Source organism: Pygocentrus nattereri, chromosome 7 (genome assembly GCF_015220715.1).
Source record: "Pygocentrus nattereri isolate fPygNat1 chromosome 7, fPygNat1.pri, whole genome shotgun sequence".
Lineage (NCBI taxonomy): Eukaryota > Metazoa > Chordata > Actinopteri > Characiformes > Serrasalmidae > Pygocentrus > Pygocentrus nattereri.
In genome coordinates this window covers 44,513,532-44,531,640 of record NC_051217.1, presented here as the reverse complement: position 1 = coordinate 44,531,640, position 18,109 = coordinate 44,513,532, and the positions used below count along the sequence as shown (strand labels likewise).

Sequence of the window (18,109 nt, the reverse complement as noted above, 5' to 3'; positions counted from 1 at the left end):
ATAAGATGAAAACCGAAGCTCTTATCATGTGAAAATTTGCAAATTGTTAGTTTTGATATAAAATGATTAACTGTTCAGCCCTAGGATCACGTTTATTAGGCTTAGTCGGTGTGTTAGAGCAGGAGAACCACCACACTGTGCTGAAGAATGACCACACCTGAAATAAGTAGAGCTACTCTGCATGGAAGCCATGGAAAGGTACTAACCAGCGGGGTGTGTGCGTTGCTGCTGTGGGCTGAGTCTGGGCTCGGGGTGCGCTGGGTAAGGCTGGTGGGTGTACTGGAGAGGGATGACCAGGGGTCCTGATTCTCATCTTGCCCTCGCATGGTGGACTTGGCTTGAGCTTGCGTCTCTACTCTCCTCCCCCGGGGTATCTCTTGTCCAGTCTGGAACTCTCTGAGGTTATCGGCACCCACCGCCCCATTCAAGCTTTGGGAGCTCTTGGGGCTGCAGGTGTTGATGAGAGAGCTCCAGGGCTCATTTTTGGCATTATGTGCATGTTGGTGACTGGTCTGCATTGGCGATCTTGCTTTAACGATGCTAGGCTTTTCGGGTTTTGAGCATTCCCCGGTCAAAGACCTGGAATCTCCCCTCCTTCTTGTATCTGTGCAAATGTAAGGGTCTGTGCTCGAGTCGCCATTGGAAATGTCTGTGGTGGAATTGGGATGGGGTGGGAAGACGGTGCCATTAGCATGGCTAACATTATAACCAATTAGCTGGTGGTTCTGCTTTTGGCTCTGATAGTTCTGGTTCTGGCTCTGGGGATTTTGGCTCCGGCCTTGGTTCTGGTTTTCTGAGGAGGGTTTTGGGGTCATTGGCTCACGGCACAGTTTGTAGGTGGATTGCAGAAGCTCTTGGGATTGCTGGAGCCTCTCCTGGATTAGCCTTGATATATCCTGCACCGCTTCTGCTATCAGCGATCCTTCTGTCGAATCGGTCAGCAGCAGCCTCCGACAAGTTGTGGGTTTGGCCCTGGAGGTCCCAGACTCTTCCAGGTCAGCCTGGTCTGCTCGAGTTCGGCTACTGGGGCTAAGCGGAGTGCGGAAGAGAGAAGTCCGGCTCCTCTCTGGGTATCCCGAGCTCTCTGGGAGCTCTGGGTCCTCTGGCCTAGTTCTTTCATGTGTTTGTGGAGTTAGGTAGGGGATGCTAGGGTCTTTGGTCTTTTTAAACAGCCCCTCATCCCGGGGGGAGGGGTTCCAGGATGTCTTGGGGGCTAGCGGGTCACGAGGTGCTGAGAAAAGCGCATCCGGCAGATGGGGAGCTGTCGGGTCGCAGAAGTTTAGTCTCTGAGCAATGCGAGCAATTACTTCCTGTCGTTCCTGGAGGAGAGAACCTATAAGGGGGTTCGTTTCGCCTCCAGAACTTAGGCGGGGACTGGAGCTAGGCGATACTGAGGGGTCGATGAGTGAGAGCGATTTGAATCCACGAATCGGAGACGTTTCTGTCTTTCCGGAGCTTTCCGCACCATTGGAGCATGAGCTGTAGACCTCAGATGATTGTGGCACACCCAATCCACCATTTGCTCGAGAGTACAGCCACTTTACGGCTTTGTTAGGTGGGATGGGTGACTCAGGACGCTGGGGGCATTTACGGGGGTTCAGAGGGCTGGTCATTTTTGGGGGGGTCTGAGGACTGCTGCTTTTGCATTGAGGCAGCGGGGAACGCAGAGATCTGCAGAAAAGAGGAGATCCCTGCAGACGGAGAGGGTTTGGGGGGTCTCCGACTGGCTCGAGCCGACGGAAGGCTCCTTCCCCAGGGTCAAAAGTCCGCTTGCCCAGGAATGCCAGGCCAGAGTGGATACTGCACTTGAGCACCGGGTATTTGGGCTGTCGAGGCAGCGACTGGACCCGCACCTTCAGAGCCACGCTGTGGGACACGTTGGGCACGGGAAAGGCATGCTCGGAGGGGGTTTGGGAGAAGTTCCATATTAACTCTTCATCTGCTGCGCTTATTCTGTAACACAGAAGGACAAACATACACAAAATAGTTTGAGGACATCCAGCTTTGCAATAAGCATGTTTCTTGGTCAGTTTCCCATAACATATTAAAGACAAACCAGGATTATAAGCTGAACAAGCACCCATCACAAGCATAAATATTTATTACAGTATTTGTCACTTTGGGAAAGACCCTGAATTTTCTCCACTTAAACCTTTCAGATGTTTGAAGTATCTAAAAGAGTTGCATTGCACTTTAGCTCCCCAAGACAAGAAGTTTGGGCACCCCTAATATACACAACAATCACATACTGTATGTACACAAACACTGAGCGTTACCTGTAGAGGATGTTTCTGGGGACGATGCCATGGGAGGCACTGAGCCAGGCGCTCAGCTGAGAGAAGAAGACGTAGGAGCGCACGGCCAACAACAAGGTTTTCTCCTCAATGAAACGATCACCACTCCTGCAGAACACACAGGCACATCACTATCACTGTACTCGAAGGTAAGATACTCACACACATCCTTCACGGAGTTTGGACATTCTTTCAACATGCTGGCAATCATCAGATTCATGTACTCAGGTAAAGGGTCTGAGCACAGCTCATGCTACAAGTGTTGCACGCAATTACACATTTCCACCAGAGAGGTCTCCAAATCTCCAAACGTACATCTGCTAACTATGAAGGAGTTTTTGGGCAGCACTTTTTAGTGCACGATGAATAAATCTGACTACAGGACTGACAGGTTTATGTTTGCGTGTTTGTGACGCTGTCTCGTGCTGAGAGTGTGCAAAGGGGTGTATGAATAAGATTATACACAAATGCTTGCTTGTGTGCACGTGTGTTGAGTGCATATGTACACATGTCTAGATGTGCATGTGTCAGCTGCCACATGCGGGCATGAACGGGTGGACTGTAGAGTACACAGTGGGGTATATAAGTGATGCTCATGCACATGTATGTTTGCATGTAGTCTGAACATTTGCTGATGAAGTGGTAGATTGAAGAACCCTGTGCAGTGTGCATGCGTCTCGGTGCGTGTGAGGCAAAGCATCTGTGCACGGGGGCAGGATGTGGGACAACCTTTGTTAGAAACACCACCGAGGTTGGTCCGGGGACGAGGCCCTGTTCATAAAGCCTTTACAGTATCGTATAAATAGTTATAAATAAAGTAGAGAACTTAGAAGGTCACCCTTTATTTAATTTCCGGTAAAAACTGCCATGGACTACAAGTTATTTACTTTTCCAGGATATCTCTAAGGAGATCAGACATGAATAAGGAGAAAGTCAAAGAAAAATGAGTGAGAAAAACCAAAACAAAACAAAACTGGAGCTGAAAGAATATTAAAAGATACAGACTCTGGAAAGACTGGACACACTAAATACTGAGCAATCTGATATTTCGTTGTTGAGGCTTCTGTGTAATTTTCTGTTAAATACATGTTCTCTGCTTGTTCTACTGGCACTGAAAAATTAATAATATGTCTTTAATGGTAGGTTTTGACTAGAAATTAAATAAATGAAGGGGGTTTCGCAGCTCAGTACTACACACATTACAGGGTCATTCGAAAAATGCCCTTTTAATAAACCAGCAATTCTTGTTTACCGGTTTGCATGCATGATCATGCTCTCTCTCTCTTACACTGCGAAGCAGACTGATGGACGCACAAATTTACATGCATTTCTGCATCACGAGGACGCTTCAAAAATGTCCTGTATTGCAATAAGATCATTTCATCTCATTTAAATTATCCAAAATAATTAGTATTATTAATTGGCATTACAGTCAACAGTGTCAGTCCTGGTACACACATCAGATTCTAGTTAGGCGACGACAACATTTTGTGTGTTTTCTTCCTCAGTTGTGTCTCTCTGCTTAACTGTGAAATTCCCCGTGAGGGGAATATGTGTGTGTTGAATTGTGAACTGCTATTACTGGATCTCCAGCCTAGAGACTGCTGCTGTTTGTTGAAGCTCATCCGCTCAGTTATAAAGGAAGGACCAAAACCACAAGTTGAGGGACTATTTATAACCCCAGACAGGCTGTAATAGTTCAGTCTTGCAGCAATAATCACAAACTAAAAACATTCACAGGAGGACGACGAGCACTGAGCAGGAGGTCTGGGGAACATTTAGATGCGGCAGGATCAGGGTATTTATCACGTCTCCTTTTTCAAAATGAGTGTTACTAATGCTGGCAACTCGTAAAAATATACGAAAAAGGTGAACAAAGATCAAACGAGCAATGAAATCAAGATGGTAAGTAAGAACATTCTCAGAACAATGGACCTCATGGAACGGAGTGCAGTGGAGAACCTGAATGAATGTGCTTGAGATTACTTGGATGGTTAGAAGCAGAACGTGCTAAACCAACTTCTAGGACTGAACTTTGGAGGCGTGTCTGCAGATTTCTCTGAGAAACTGAAAACGGGTCTCCTGAAAGGAATGGAAGCTGGAACAGAGGGAAAGTGTGGACGCCATAAATACAGAAAAATATATTCGATTTATTTGCTGGGGCAAGTTTCTGTGAAATCTACGTCCCTTGCTTTCTGATGCCTAAAAATGAAGAACGTTTACTCAAAAGCTCTTTTGACAGGAAATAAATAAATAAGGGTGGTCTCTGACTTTTGCACAGTCCTGTTTATGAACTGTTATGGTGTGTGGGGGCACAAGGGGGCATAAGCGTCTGCTCGTTTGTGTCTTACTGTCTGGGTACAGGCTGCAGTGTCCATCTCTCCAGCAGCAGAGCGTCCTGCTTTATCGCCGGGTCATTCAGGTCTGTGCCATCTGTCGCCAAACCCTCATCGCTATAGCAACAGTCGGGCAGCAGCATCACTTCGATCATGATTGGGATGTGATTCCGCCACAGCAACATGACTTCCGACCTCGTCCGCCTCGCCTGACGGCACTGTCGGCACAACAAGCAGCAACAAAACAAACAAGAGAAAGCAACGTGAACACTTCACTGAGCCGACAGAGCACGGATTTCAGACAAACTGGTGCAACTCAAAGCGAACCTCTTCTCATCGCACTGCATTGTGAGCTTATAATCTCACATGAATGACTTCCCACTTGTGAGAAATTGTGTGGAAAGTGCAGATTCAGAGCTTTCAATCCAAATCACTTTGTGTTGGTAAGCAGGAGAAGAGATATTTCATTACGATCCAATGACAACAGCATCTAAACACGTCCAGGTGAAAGTGTGTTGCCCACCTGTGGCAGTTTGTCACTGCATTCATGTTTGGTCAGCATGGGCATGCCGGACTGGGCGGGCGGACAGTGAAGCCCCTCGGTCCGACCCTTCACGGAGCATTCTGGCGTTCGTCCCTCGGTGATCAGGAGCGTGAGGGACACCAGGAACTCCTCAGCGTCATACTCAAAAAACTCCTCCGCCGCTTCTGGAGAACAAAACACAGACAGAGCAGCAGGTGAGTACAAAGAGGATTTACAGAAATTTGTGAAAAAGAATTACAGAATGCTAAAATATCCCCATTGTTATTGTCCACAGCGAGGAGGGCCTGGGTTCGATTCCCCGGCCGGGTGACCGGGGCCCTCTCTGTGTGGAGTTTGTATGTTCTCCCTGTGTCTGTGTGGGTTTCCTCCGGGTTCTCCGGTTTCCTCCCACAGTCCAAAGAGATGCAGCCAGGCCAATTGGACATGCTGAATTGCCCCTGGGATGACCGCTGGGATAGGCTCCAGCACCCCCCCACCCCCGAGACCCTGAGGGAGAATCGGCCTAGAAAATGCATGGATGGATGGATAAAATATCCCCTTTGTTTTGTGTTTTATGAAGGGGACCCTCATGCCAAATGTAGTAAGGCAAAGCATGCGTGGTGACCATGTCTGACTACACGACTATTGTAATTAATGCGTTAATTTAACAAAGCTCAACCCCTCAACTCATCCGGAGCACTGCCGGCCGACGTGCACGTTACTGTGGTAGATCTACGTACGATTGGAGCTCTCTTGGTCAAAAATAGCCGACTACTCTGGACGTTGCTTGTGAAGGACTATGGATAAATCAACGAGCTTTAGATCTTAATTTTTATTTATTTTTGGATTTTTCCCCAATTGTCTTCCCAACTTGGTCCTATCCAGTTCCAATCACCAGTTAGGGCTCCCCCAGTCACACAATACCACCAGTGCTGGGAGGGCGAAAGAAAGCACAGGCTTCTTCCGAGACCTCTGAAGCACCACCATATCTTCTCAAAACATGCTTGGAGGAACGTGCCAACCTCCAGTTTTGTTAGCTGCCAATTGTGCTCTCCTGGACTCTGGGCCATGGATGGCTGCATCATCACCAGGGATCAAACTCGTGATCTCCTGATGATGATGGTGATGGCGCCAACGATTACACGGTTGTGCCAATCGGGAGCAACTAGCTTTATGAATCTAGTTCTTTAATTATGCCCACAATAAAGCGTGAAGAACGTCTATATTCGGATTGCTGGCAGTAAAGACTCCTTTGGCTCTTCACATGTCCTGACATTCCTGTGGCATTCTTCTCCTTCACATATTCAGTTCAGCGCTCAATCACAGGCTGGAATCTGTTTTCATAACACACACACAAAACAGCTGATTTCACAGTTCCAGCGAAGCCCACATCACGACGCAAACACACCTCCGTGCGATTTGGAACGAGCCCGCCTCCAGCTGCTCTGTATAAACACACAAGCACACACCTTACGACACACACAAGTGAAGCAGAAGTAGGAAAGTAGGGCGAGTTTATGCGCTGAAGTTCCACTGCTCTCCGCTCTAGCACACCTGCTGCTACATGCGGCCTTCACAGGTAGCTGCTGAAGCATATCAGGCGTCTCAGATCATCAGAGACATTACAGCCTGCAGCATGTGAACCTGCAGGACTGGAAACCTCCACCCTGATCTAGCACAACATCATAAAAACAATGCAGAAGCGTTTCTTGAGAAAAACCCACCCGAAACCTGCTGCCTCATTTTCATACAGAGAACAACAAGGAAACAATAGCGAGTATTTACAGCACGATGGTCAATCATCTCCCTCTATCTCTCCATCTGAGGGGTCAGCTCAAAAGGAGTCAACAGTATATAACACCACAATTGTTGGGTAATGTTTGACCTTCACTGGTCTTCGAAAGAGAGTCAGAAATGTACACAGAAACCAGACGTCTGACACGGTTAATGCCTCTACGTACCGTTTAGACGCTTGTACAATGGAGCGGTGCATGCAGTGTGTGGAGAACTTTCTTTTTCCAGATTTATCAATATTTTACGACCTATTTTGGCATCTATTCATCATTATCCACCATCATCACTGTAAAGAAACCAAGATCAAATCACAGCGGTCATCAGAAAGTCGTCACTGGTATGAAGGCCGGGTCAGCGCAGTGATTTGACAGCTTGTTTAAAGCACACACCGGTCAAAGGTGGTTTAAATGCGATAGTGCTGACATCACAAGGGGAATGTTTCGAAAAGCTCAGTGTTTCCGAACCTTTACACACATCAGGAATGCAGCAGCGCAAAACTCCAGAGCTGAGATAAACGAGTGTAACTAGCTATACACACCCGCCTTAGATCAGAGTGCCTCAAAGAAAAACTACAGCCTGACCTTTCCTCCGGATGACACACCGGAAAGACATTTCTCCGCATGATGCCACTCAGCTGTGCATTTGCAGAGCGAGCTACCAGACTTGACTGGATGGTGGAATTCATCCGCCAGCCTTTTCTCACCAGTTCACTGCCTTATAAAATATAAAAAACTGAATAAAGCTGGAGGCCACACACATCAGCTGAATACCGTCAGCCACAGTGCTGGCTTTTATTTACTGGGCCGTCAGGGATGGATCATGGCACAAGCATCCATCCATCCATCCATCCATCCATCCAATAACTTGGAAAAGAAATGTTGTTACACTGAAATACATCAAAAAGAAAGGAATTCTTCTGCTTACCCTACCTTACCCATACTTTCTAATGTAAATTCAGTGCAATAAGATTCCTTTCTAAGTCATTCCAGACCATTTCTATTCGTCCGTTTATCACGACATTTAAAAAAAAGACGAAGAAGAAATAGACGAAGGTTCATGGACACTTCGGGCAATGCAAACTGATTTTTTCTTCTGAAAATGAACAAAATTGGCCTTATTAATGGACGATTTGCAGGTCTAACTGAAATGTGTAGCACAACAGCGCAGCCCGCCCAACACCTGCTGCCTCGTTTTCATACCGAGAACGACACGGAAATGATGGGGTGTATTCACAGCACTACGGTCAACATCTCATAACAACACAACACAGTTTTTGGGAAATGTTTGACCTTCACTGTTCCTCAATATAAAGAGGGATTTTTTTTTTTTTTAGCAAAATTTCTCATTAAAATGTAAACAGAGTCAGAAATGTACACAGAATCCAGACGCCTGACACGTTTAATGCCTCTAAAAGTTTCCTCACAGAAAGTTATTACTTTAAATGATTATGAATACACTGGCCGATCGGGCGGCGCGGCGGGCAGCTGCAGCAGCCACTGCGGGAGCAGCAAAACGGTGCTGTAAACCGAGCAAACTAAATATCATGACTGCTTCAACCAGCACCAGCGTCTCTGTGGTTATGTCTGTCATCTGACTGCGTCCAGAATGAGTGCTGTGTCTGTGCTGCACTGTCCTGCCTGTTTACTGTGTCTGTCTGTTTAATTTATCCTATCCTAAAAAAATCTGCAATGTTTTTTACATACTAAGTAAATGTAACGGCAGCACCGTGCTGTAAATTCAGATTATTAACAGAGAAGAGCAGATTAAACGGCAGAAACAGCAACATTTCTGTGCCGATCTTGAAGGCGAACAGGGAACCGTATGTCAAAGACAATAGCGTTAAAGTGCAGTCTGCTCTATTTCAGTGCTGTTTTTGTTGCACCACCCCAGTCATGAGTTACACAAGTGCAGATTTAGGCCATCACACATGCACAACACCCCCCCTCCCCACACACACACACACACACACACACACGAGTGTTTGTGTGTGTAACCTCAGCATTCAAAAGGTCAGCTTTAGTCCTAAAAAGGCTGCAGGGAAAATGTCCTCATAAAGCAAAATATGCCCAACTGTGGGATCATTTGGTCCCCACAAATCCATCCCTGTAGGAATTTGATCAACCAGCCCTTCAATTTTTTGCTAAAATCATTTCCACATTAAATGTGTAAATCGCTTAAAGGGGAGTTCCGATTTTTTCTAAATATCTGCGTAATTCAACGGTTAAGATGTAAACAGAGTCGTTCAGAGTCGTTTGGTGTGTTCCAGATAAACTTACAGTCAGAGCTGCTCACGGTGGTGGTGATAGGAACCAGACGTCCACCTCTAAATGCTCCCTCACAGAAAGTTCCTACGTGAAATGGATATGAATTCACTGCCTGACGACTTTTAGAACAGCTTTAGTGACGTTTCCACCATTTTCCACCATAAACGTTCCATATAAAACTCAGGAGACTCGTGTAGGTTCACTGCCGGTTTCGGATGGTAAATAAAATGTCTATATTTGTGCTGTAGTCATGGCAACCCCTGGTTCCCATCACCACCACTGTATAGAAATCTGGGGATTTTTCACACCAACCACTCTGAATCTCTCTGATTACATCTCAAACATTGAATCATGCAGAAGTTCCCCTGCAAGTCCTTCCACCATTAAGAGCCCTGTGAGTTTTTATATTTGTGTAAGTTTTTAAAAACCGTAAACATTTTTTATGAGAAGAAAATATCATGCAAATCATTTTTAGACGCCAAACACGTCTTGACTAATTATTTCAGGCTTTTTTTTTTTTTTAAAGCCCACAACGGTTGAAAAAGCAGTGAGATCGTGGTGGCACCCACAAATAGGCCCACAGAGCTCTCAGTCAGCGGGCGAGTGCATGAATGCGTCCACTTTTCCAGTTTCACCGTTCTGTTAATTTTAGCTGGTAAACGTCAGCTGCTCTTCACAGGGGCAGCCGTGCACACGCTGGACTAAAATAAACCACCACCACTCGCTCACGCTCCTCTCATTCTGCGTACAGAGTCAATACCCACAGCGGCGAAGCCAGGAAACCAAAGAAAACTGTGCTGGGGTTAAGCAACAGTCTGACCTGTGAGCTGAAGTGGAGCCTCAGAAGTCTGGACGGTCTGTTCGGTCACTTTACCAGTTTCACTGCGGTTACTCACCTCGGTTCTGCGTGAACTACATCTGCAGTAAACACAACAATAACTTCACATCTTATTCACAAACACAAACTCTTTACAAACACAGGCGGACACTCTTCCAAATCAGAGCTCTTCAGGGGTTCTTTAGTAAAGAAAATGGCTCTATATAGAACCATAAACACGCTACGATCCCTTTTCATGATTATGATGAAATGGTTCTTCAGACTGACTGAATATGTGCTGTATACAGTTCTATATGAACCATATACAGCTCTATACAGCACCAAAAAGGGTTCTGCTAATTTCACCAGTTGAAGCCTGTAACAACAGAAGAACCCGTTTGGGTGCTACGTAGAAACCTTTTTCAAAGAGGTTCTCCACAGAACCATCTATTGCTGGAATATGTGCTGTATATGTCCCTATACAGCACCAAAAAGGGTTCTGCTATTGTTACATGTGTCAAGCCTATCACAGCAGAAGAACCCAATTTGGTGCTACATAGAACCCATTTCAAAGAGATTCTTTATAGAACCAACTACAGCTGGAATATGGGCTGTATATGTCCCTATACAGCACCAAAAAGGGTTCTGCTACTGTTATGACGTCAAGCCTGTAACAGCAGAAGAACCCGATTTGCTGCTACATAGTAATGTTTTTCAAAAAGGTTCTCTATAGAACCATCTATTGCTGGAATATGTGCTGTACATGTCCCTATACAGCACCAAAAAGGGTTCTGCTACTGTTACGTGTGTCAAGCCTGTAACAGCAGAAGAACCCAATGTAGTGCTACACAGAAACCTTTTTCAAACAGGTTGAACGCAGAACCATCTACAGCACGTTCTCCCTCACTCTGTAGAACCATTTCACCATGCAAAGAAGCACTTAATCATGCAAAGTTCTATACAGAACTGTTTTCCTTACTAAAGAACCCCTAAAGAGCCGTCCTTTTGGAGCGTGTGGGATAAATAGTGGAGATTAGACGAGAACCGCTTGTGCTCCTGATTTCAGAGAGACGCAGACTGTATTTCAGTCACACTGAGCACCAAATTTAATCAGAATGATTGAATTTCAGCAGCCGGTTGTCTAAAACACGCTTCCTCGATTCTGTGACCACAACACAGCAAGGTCACTGCCACATCATGAGCCCTGCTGCACTAATCCCATCCCAGCTGTTCCTCAGCTGAATCAGTCTATGTCTTATAGCCAGTGCGGTATGGTGGTGTTCTGGACATTTATCTGTTGCTTAAAATCTGCTAATCAGCATTTATTTCATTAAATCCATCTTTATCCATCCTGTTTGCAGCGATATGCAAATGTTTGTGTGCCGCGATCATATTAAGTGTAAATAACCATATATAAAGTAAGCGTAAAGGGAACAAACGGATACGCGGCATTTTCTGCAACTTTTAACGCACAGCCTGTTTATTCATTGGGAAAAACAAAAACAAAGGGTGCCATTACTTTTTCACAGGTCACATTTTTATGTTTGTTTTTACCCCCTCTAATTTTTTTTTAAATTAAAATTATTAATATTATTTCTGAACTACTTTTTTTTCAGTACATTAAATGGCAAATTTCCAACCCCCCCCACCCACCCAGTGGAATAAACAGCCAATTAGAAAACAAATCATGTAATGGGCGCCCAAAGTTTTGCACACGACTGTCCATATCGTCACTGTCATTCTAAAAACATTTTTACTCCCCCGTTTATATTTTTTGACCGTGCCAGCTGCCTCTTATACTGTGAACATCTCATAAAGCAGTGAAACTTCTACAAACAAAGCCAGGCCACATGACTCTACACTAAGACCAAGATGTAGACATTTATCATCATATTAAACTCCTTTTTCTGTAGCTTTAATGCCAGCGTGAATGAATAAAGTCAATGTTATGGCCAGTCAGTTCTGGAACTGGTCATTTTTGGAGAAACCGGCTGTCCCCTGGAGCCTTGCGAGCGTAGGAGCTCTCAGAATGGGAGCAATGTGAGATCCAGCTGCTAGCCTGAGGTAGCTGACAGCAGGGCATTATACTCCTGCCCGCGTGTCTGTGTGTGCGTGTTGACCTATTCCACGGTCATGTGGGCGCAGTTGCCAGTGGCTAGTGGTGTGAACAGCTGAGCCTTGTTGTCCAGGAGACAAGCACACCGTTCAGGGCCAAACAGCAGGAGAAATAAAAATCAACCTTGCCACCAGGGGGCGCCAATGAACAGACCCTAAACAGAGAGTCTGAAGCAGCCTTTTCCCACAGATTACACCAGAGTAAGAGTGCAAGATTAGGGACATATTCTGGATCAAAGCGCTTCAGTTAAACTTGATGGCAATAAACGAGTTTTCTGGAAAATTGACACGCCTGCATAATTTTTATGAAGCTTTAAAAAACTGAAACTGCCTCCTCGAGTGCTGAATTTTACAAGCAGCAGTCGCTGCTGTTTTCTCCAGGAATATTTCCAAGTTAAAATGAAATAAACAAACTGCTCTTTGCCTCTAGGTTTCAAATCAGATGTCTTCTGACGCGCTCAGGCTCAGTTTTTCAGTAAGATGGCCCTGAGATAGCGCTCTAAAACCTCCCCCAGGGGGGTAGAATAGCGGTATAAGCTATTCCAGGAGGCAGGTTTTGCAGTTTTGACCCTTTCCTCAAAGGCAGCCATTCAGTCAAGACACGTTTGGTGTCTGAAGTTGGCTGGTTTGGCTTCGCCTGCTGGAAAATCTAGAACAGGCCAGCCCAGCTCGTCCCTAGCAGAACCAGCATAGGATGGGTTTCAAATGGTGGTGTGCTGGTCAACCAGCATGACTGGGTCACCAGCTAAACCAGTGCCAGACCAGCACCAGAACAGCGCCAGACCAGCGCCAGAGCAGCACCAGAGCATCTTAAACCAAATTACACCAGCTGTGCTGCTGTTTTCAGCAGGATTAGCACTGGAGCTATGAGGCTAACGCAGCTAAGGTTTAAAAAAAAACAAACAAAATAACAGCTAGCATTGTGCTAACTAAGTCTCACTCGCCTCACAGCTTGTGGAGGTGTTCAGTGAAGTGTAATAGACATGATTTTGTGGTTTCCAACACTGTATGACACAGTTATAAACACATAAACATGGACGAAATACAGGCCTTAAGATGTTTTTAGCATGTTGGCTGGAGCAGCATCGCTGCACTAATTGTGGCCAAAACCACTTCAAACCCTCGAGAAAACTGGTCTCGGATTAGAATGAAACGTCCTGTAAAACTAGTCGAAGGACACCAGTAATGCACACCGCTCTTCAGGTCGCATGCAGGAGCGGCAGCCTTAACAGGGGCCGAAGGTTAAGCCGGTGCCCAAAGCCTCACGTTTTAGTGTGGGTGATAAACGGACACAGGTGACGGCGCACACAAGGAGCAGCGCTGCTCCGATTTCCCTGAAAAGGCAGAGGCACTGCTTTAAGGTTTATTTATGAAACAGATTACTGGTCAGCTGCTTAGCTGCTCTGCCCTTTGTGCACAACAGACTTTGTCCTTTGTGTTTTGGTGCTTTAAGCTCTGGAGCTGGAAGCTGGAAACAGTAAATGGTGCCGCTTTGAGCTTTGGGCGCCCATGGTCCATGTATTTGGCATGTTTTCACTTTCCAAGTAAAAACGAATTGACTTGTGCACAATTATCTGTTTATTTGCTGAACTTGACATATTGCTCACTGGGGAAAAACACAACGTGGCATGTGGCCAGTGCAGAACACTTTTTCCAATATTTCTTAAATAAATAGAAACTGCACTGAAATTTGCAGGAAATTGCATATTTAGGTTCTCCATCAACTCAACACTTTGAATTAACACTAATTTGGCCAGCAAACTTTTGCATAAAACCCATTTTTTCGTATTACCTACGGCCGTGGATCTCAAACTGGCCCTCAGGGACCCCCAGAAGGTCTGCATTTTTGCTCCAAGCCAACTTGCAGTGATTAGACTAAACGTGGACCGTCTGGAGAACAGCTTTAGAACCACTGATCTGCAGACATTGGGCCTTATTCACCAACATAATCCAAAGTTTTTCTTACATTTGTTCTGTAAATAAAGGGCCCAAGACAAGGTCTACATCAGATTTACGGCGTGCTCTTAAAGCGCGGAACTGATTGCATCTTTGTGCTGGAGAGTGTGTAGATTCCTGAAGGCCGTATAAGCGGGCTTTAAGAAAAATATCCTTTTTAAGAACGGTTGGTGAACGAGGCCCATTGGCTCACTTACACTAGCCAATATGTCTTTGTCCTTCTATGCGGTAAATAATGAACGGGCTGTGTGTGATCGGCCAGCCTGTTTAATGCCCTCATGACATGCTGAGAAAGGCTGTGTGCTGGAATCCTGCTGCATGTCAGCTGGAATAATGCGCAGCGCAGATTTTATATACATGTCTTAACGTATATTTCACTACGTGTTCCGTCCTGCATCGCTTTTGCTGCTGGTTTCTCTGCCTTTCTGTTCTTTGTCCACCGTCTTGTTTTGTTTTTCTCTGCCTTCCGCTCTGACGTCACTGTCCTTTGTACCAGATTCCCCCAGCACAAGGAGAAAAAGCTCTTTCAGCACGGGGCGGGACTGAGACCAGCGCTGGCCAATCAGCACTGAGGGAATTTTAGTTTGGGCCGCAGCTAAGCCACGTGCAGGCCAAGTCTCGTCCAGAGCGATCAGCTGATGGGAAATCTCGTGTGATTTGGCTGAACAAAGACTCACAGCTCTACAGAGAGAGAGAGAGAGAGAGAGAGAGAGAGAGAGAGAGAGAGAGAGAGAGAGAGAGAGAGAGCGAGCGCTGAGAGAGCTGAGAGGCTGGCCGTGCTAAAGATAATGATGTTTATTCCTGATGTTTATAAACATAAACAGGCTATTCCTGTTTATTTTTCATTTAGTCTCAGTTTGGTGAGCCGTGCTCCCTGTGTCTGTATGAACTAAATGGTTTTAGGGCTTTTCTGGATTGAGGAGGAAGAAACAGGACAAAGCGTACTCAAACTGTGTGTGTGTGTGTGTGTGTGTGTGTGTGTTTTCATACATTTTTGGAACAAAATGAGCCGACAATATAGGAAAACCACAGAACTATATCGAACTTGGTGTGAAGAACGAAGAACGCTCAACTTCTACTGATGGAAGCCAATATAACAAATATTTTTGACCATATCTGTTGGACCATATCCGTTCACCATGATGGAATGTTTGCCACGGTAGCCATGATAATATAGGGATGACACATGATACATACGGGACATATTAACATTACATTTAGGCACAATATAGGGCTTGTTTGTTATCAGCTGATGCAAATACAGTGTAAGCACAGGCCTTACTGGGTGACTCAGTCTGCATGAGACTCCGCTTCTAGTGTACAGGGCTCTCTTTTGTGAGCTGTTGGTGTGATTATGGGCTGTGGGGGCGCTGAGTGAATGTATGTGCGATGGAGGGAGTGTGTGCGAGTTTGTGTGAGCGTGTGAGAGGGAGGACAGTCACGCACATTCTTCCAGGGAACTCCTCCCACGTGCTTTGTGCACGTGGAGCAACTACATCATTCAGAGAAGGGGCTGCGTGTATAGAACTGCCAGCTGTATGTGGAGGTAGAGGGGGAGCGAGAGAACAAGAAAGTGGAAAACAACAGAGAGAAAGACAAACACACACACACACACACACACACACACACACACACACACACACACACTGCGGTTAAACCCGGTCTGGCTGAGCAGAGGAGCTGTACTCGTTCACCCATTACAATGGGGATCATGGTGACACACACCAGCGCATCAGTAGCTTATACTAATTTGCACAAAAATCCAATTAAACAGGACTAATTATGCTCTTTTTAATAAAACATGCAGGTGTTCGGTGTTCTTTATGTGCAGATGATGTCCACTACATACTCAGAAAAGCATACTGTTTCACCCAGTTATGAAGTTTATTTATAATCGATATATATTCTGCCTGGACAGGTTGAAGTCTCCAATATTTCTGTTTGTTTTAATGTCAAAAAAACAACAAACTCATGGCAAAAATGTACAAGACATTGTTTCTTTGCGCAAAACTTGCCTGCAAACATCAAGAACTCTTCATGTTTTAAGGCTTATATACCCACGGGGGTGGGGTGGGGGGGGTGGGGGGTTGGGGGGCAGGGTTAAAAACAATGAGAGACAAAAAGAAACTGGTAGAGACATAAAAAAGAGAGTGAGATACATAGAGAGAGAGAGAGAGAGAGAGAAATGTATAAAGAGAGAGAGAGAGAGAGAGAGAGAGAGAGAGAGGGAGGGAGGGGGAGTAGAGAGCGTAAGGAGAGCCGTGGCTCATCTGGGGGAAAGGTAACGCTTTATCAGGGAGAAGAAAAGAAAACAAGTGTGGGGGGCAGAGAGTGCGGGACAAAACCACAGAGAGGGGGGAGACGCTGTGTAAAAGGAGATGCTGCACCCACAATACGCATCGAAAACAGCACGGCTTCTCTCTCTCGCCCTCCCAGCTCAGTGCAAACGCTCGCCAAACACATTCTGACAGATTAACCAGCAGCACGGCTACAAAACAACAGAGAGGAGCTCATTTGCATGAAGCTGAAGCGCGCATATGCATATATAAATACCGAGGGTGGACGATGTGGACCGTAAATAAATCAATAGATAAATACGTGAAGGTATTTTCACTGCATATGATTCGCATCAGTGCATTGGGTTTTTCTGATGTTTGCAAGCTGGAAAGGAGAAGAATGTAAACAAAACAGTGTTTAAAAAAAGGCTGAAAAACAAAAGGGCAGCGATTTCATTTTCAGTGCACGCGAAAACAAAATACTCAGGAAGGAATTGGTAAAAATAAATAAATAAATAAAACAACATGCTGACATCCAGTCAGCTACTGTACAGTTTAAGCAGTTAAGACACTTGTTGATGCTTACAGGCTCTCAGTCGGTCTGTGGGGTGGTTCACACTGGACACACTGGACTGGTCATCTAAACCTTAAGAAGAGCCATGACGTCAGGAGTCACAACATTTTATATCCGTTTTGTCGAAGTAACATTTTATCTTGGTGAAACTCAAAACGTGCGAAATGTCCTAGCGTGGGCTCAAACACTACCGAAAACGCAGACCGACGTTGCTCTGCTTTAAGCTTTAAGCTCAGCTGTAGCTGCTTTTCTCACATCTCCAGCAGGAAACTTTTAAAAAGGTCTGTCAATGTTCAGGTACTTGTAAGACTGAAGACTCCTCCTCTGAAGCTCCTCACTGGCCATTCTTCTTCGTATTTTCCCGTTCCACCTTAAGGGGTGCCTGAGGTGCCAGACGTTAACACCATTTAAGGTGGAACGGGACAATGCGAACAAGACCAGCCAGTAAGAAACTGTTTTCAGCTTTGCAACTTTTTAGTGTTTGACCGTTTCTCCCTGAAGATTAAACACATCAGGAAACCAGCCGGAGTGATTGTACATGCAAATGAGTCGATTCGTCTCCAAATGATCAACGTTGGTCTTTCTCGCTAGGCATTGTTGTCTGCGTTGCTATGGTGACCAGCAGTCTGCGTGCCAGCCTTCAGGGATTTATCAGCATATAAGACCATTTATTGTTGAAACTGTGTTAGAACGCTCAGCAAAGCTTCATGTTACTGAAACGTGGGGTTATTTTATTCTTCACCTAAAAACCTCCGGAGCCGCACGTTGCCGACCGTGGCCTACATTTTTCACATTTTCTGCAAAAGGGAATTCGTTCAAAATGATTTGTTGTGAAATGATTCATTGTAGAGAAACTTGGACCACAAGTCTAATCATTTTGTTTACCATCCAAAACCACCAGTGACCCTACATGTGTCCTCTGAGCTTTTATATGAAACGTCAATGGCATATTTTCGTGAAATGTTTTGCCTCATTGCTTTTTAAAACAAGTGTTAAGACCAATATTTTCTCAAAACTATCTATAAAACAGCGTCTCAGTCATCAGGCAGTGAATTCATAAACATGTCGTCATGTAGGAACTTTCTGTGAGGGAGCTTTTACAGTTGGACGTCTGGTTCCTATCACCACCACTGTGAGCAGCTCTGACTCGGTACGTTTCT

At 45.3% G+C, this 18,109-nt stretch overlaps 1 protein-coding gene across 1 annotated transcript in view; it reads right to left on the bottom strand.

Moving 5' to 3' along the window:
- fam214a (family with sequence similarity 214 member A) overlaps positions 1–18,109 on the bottom strand; it is a 64,960-nt gene that overhangs the window by 10,132 nt on the left and 36,719 nt on the right. Inside the window, exons 2-5 of the mRNA XM_017725045.2 lie at positions 5,154–5,338; positions 4,646–4,848; positions 2,277–2,402; positions 207–1,953 (exon numbers count right to left, since the gene is read on the bottom strand). Coding sequence (XP_017580534.1) covers positions 207–1,953; positions 2,277–2,402; positions 4,646–4,848; positions 5,154–5,338 — 2,261 coding nt within the window. The remainder of the gene's footprint in view (positions 1–206; positions 1,954–2,276; positions 2,403–4,645; positions 4,849–5,153; positions 5,339–18,109) is intronic.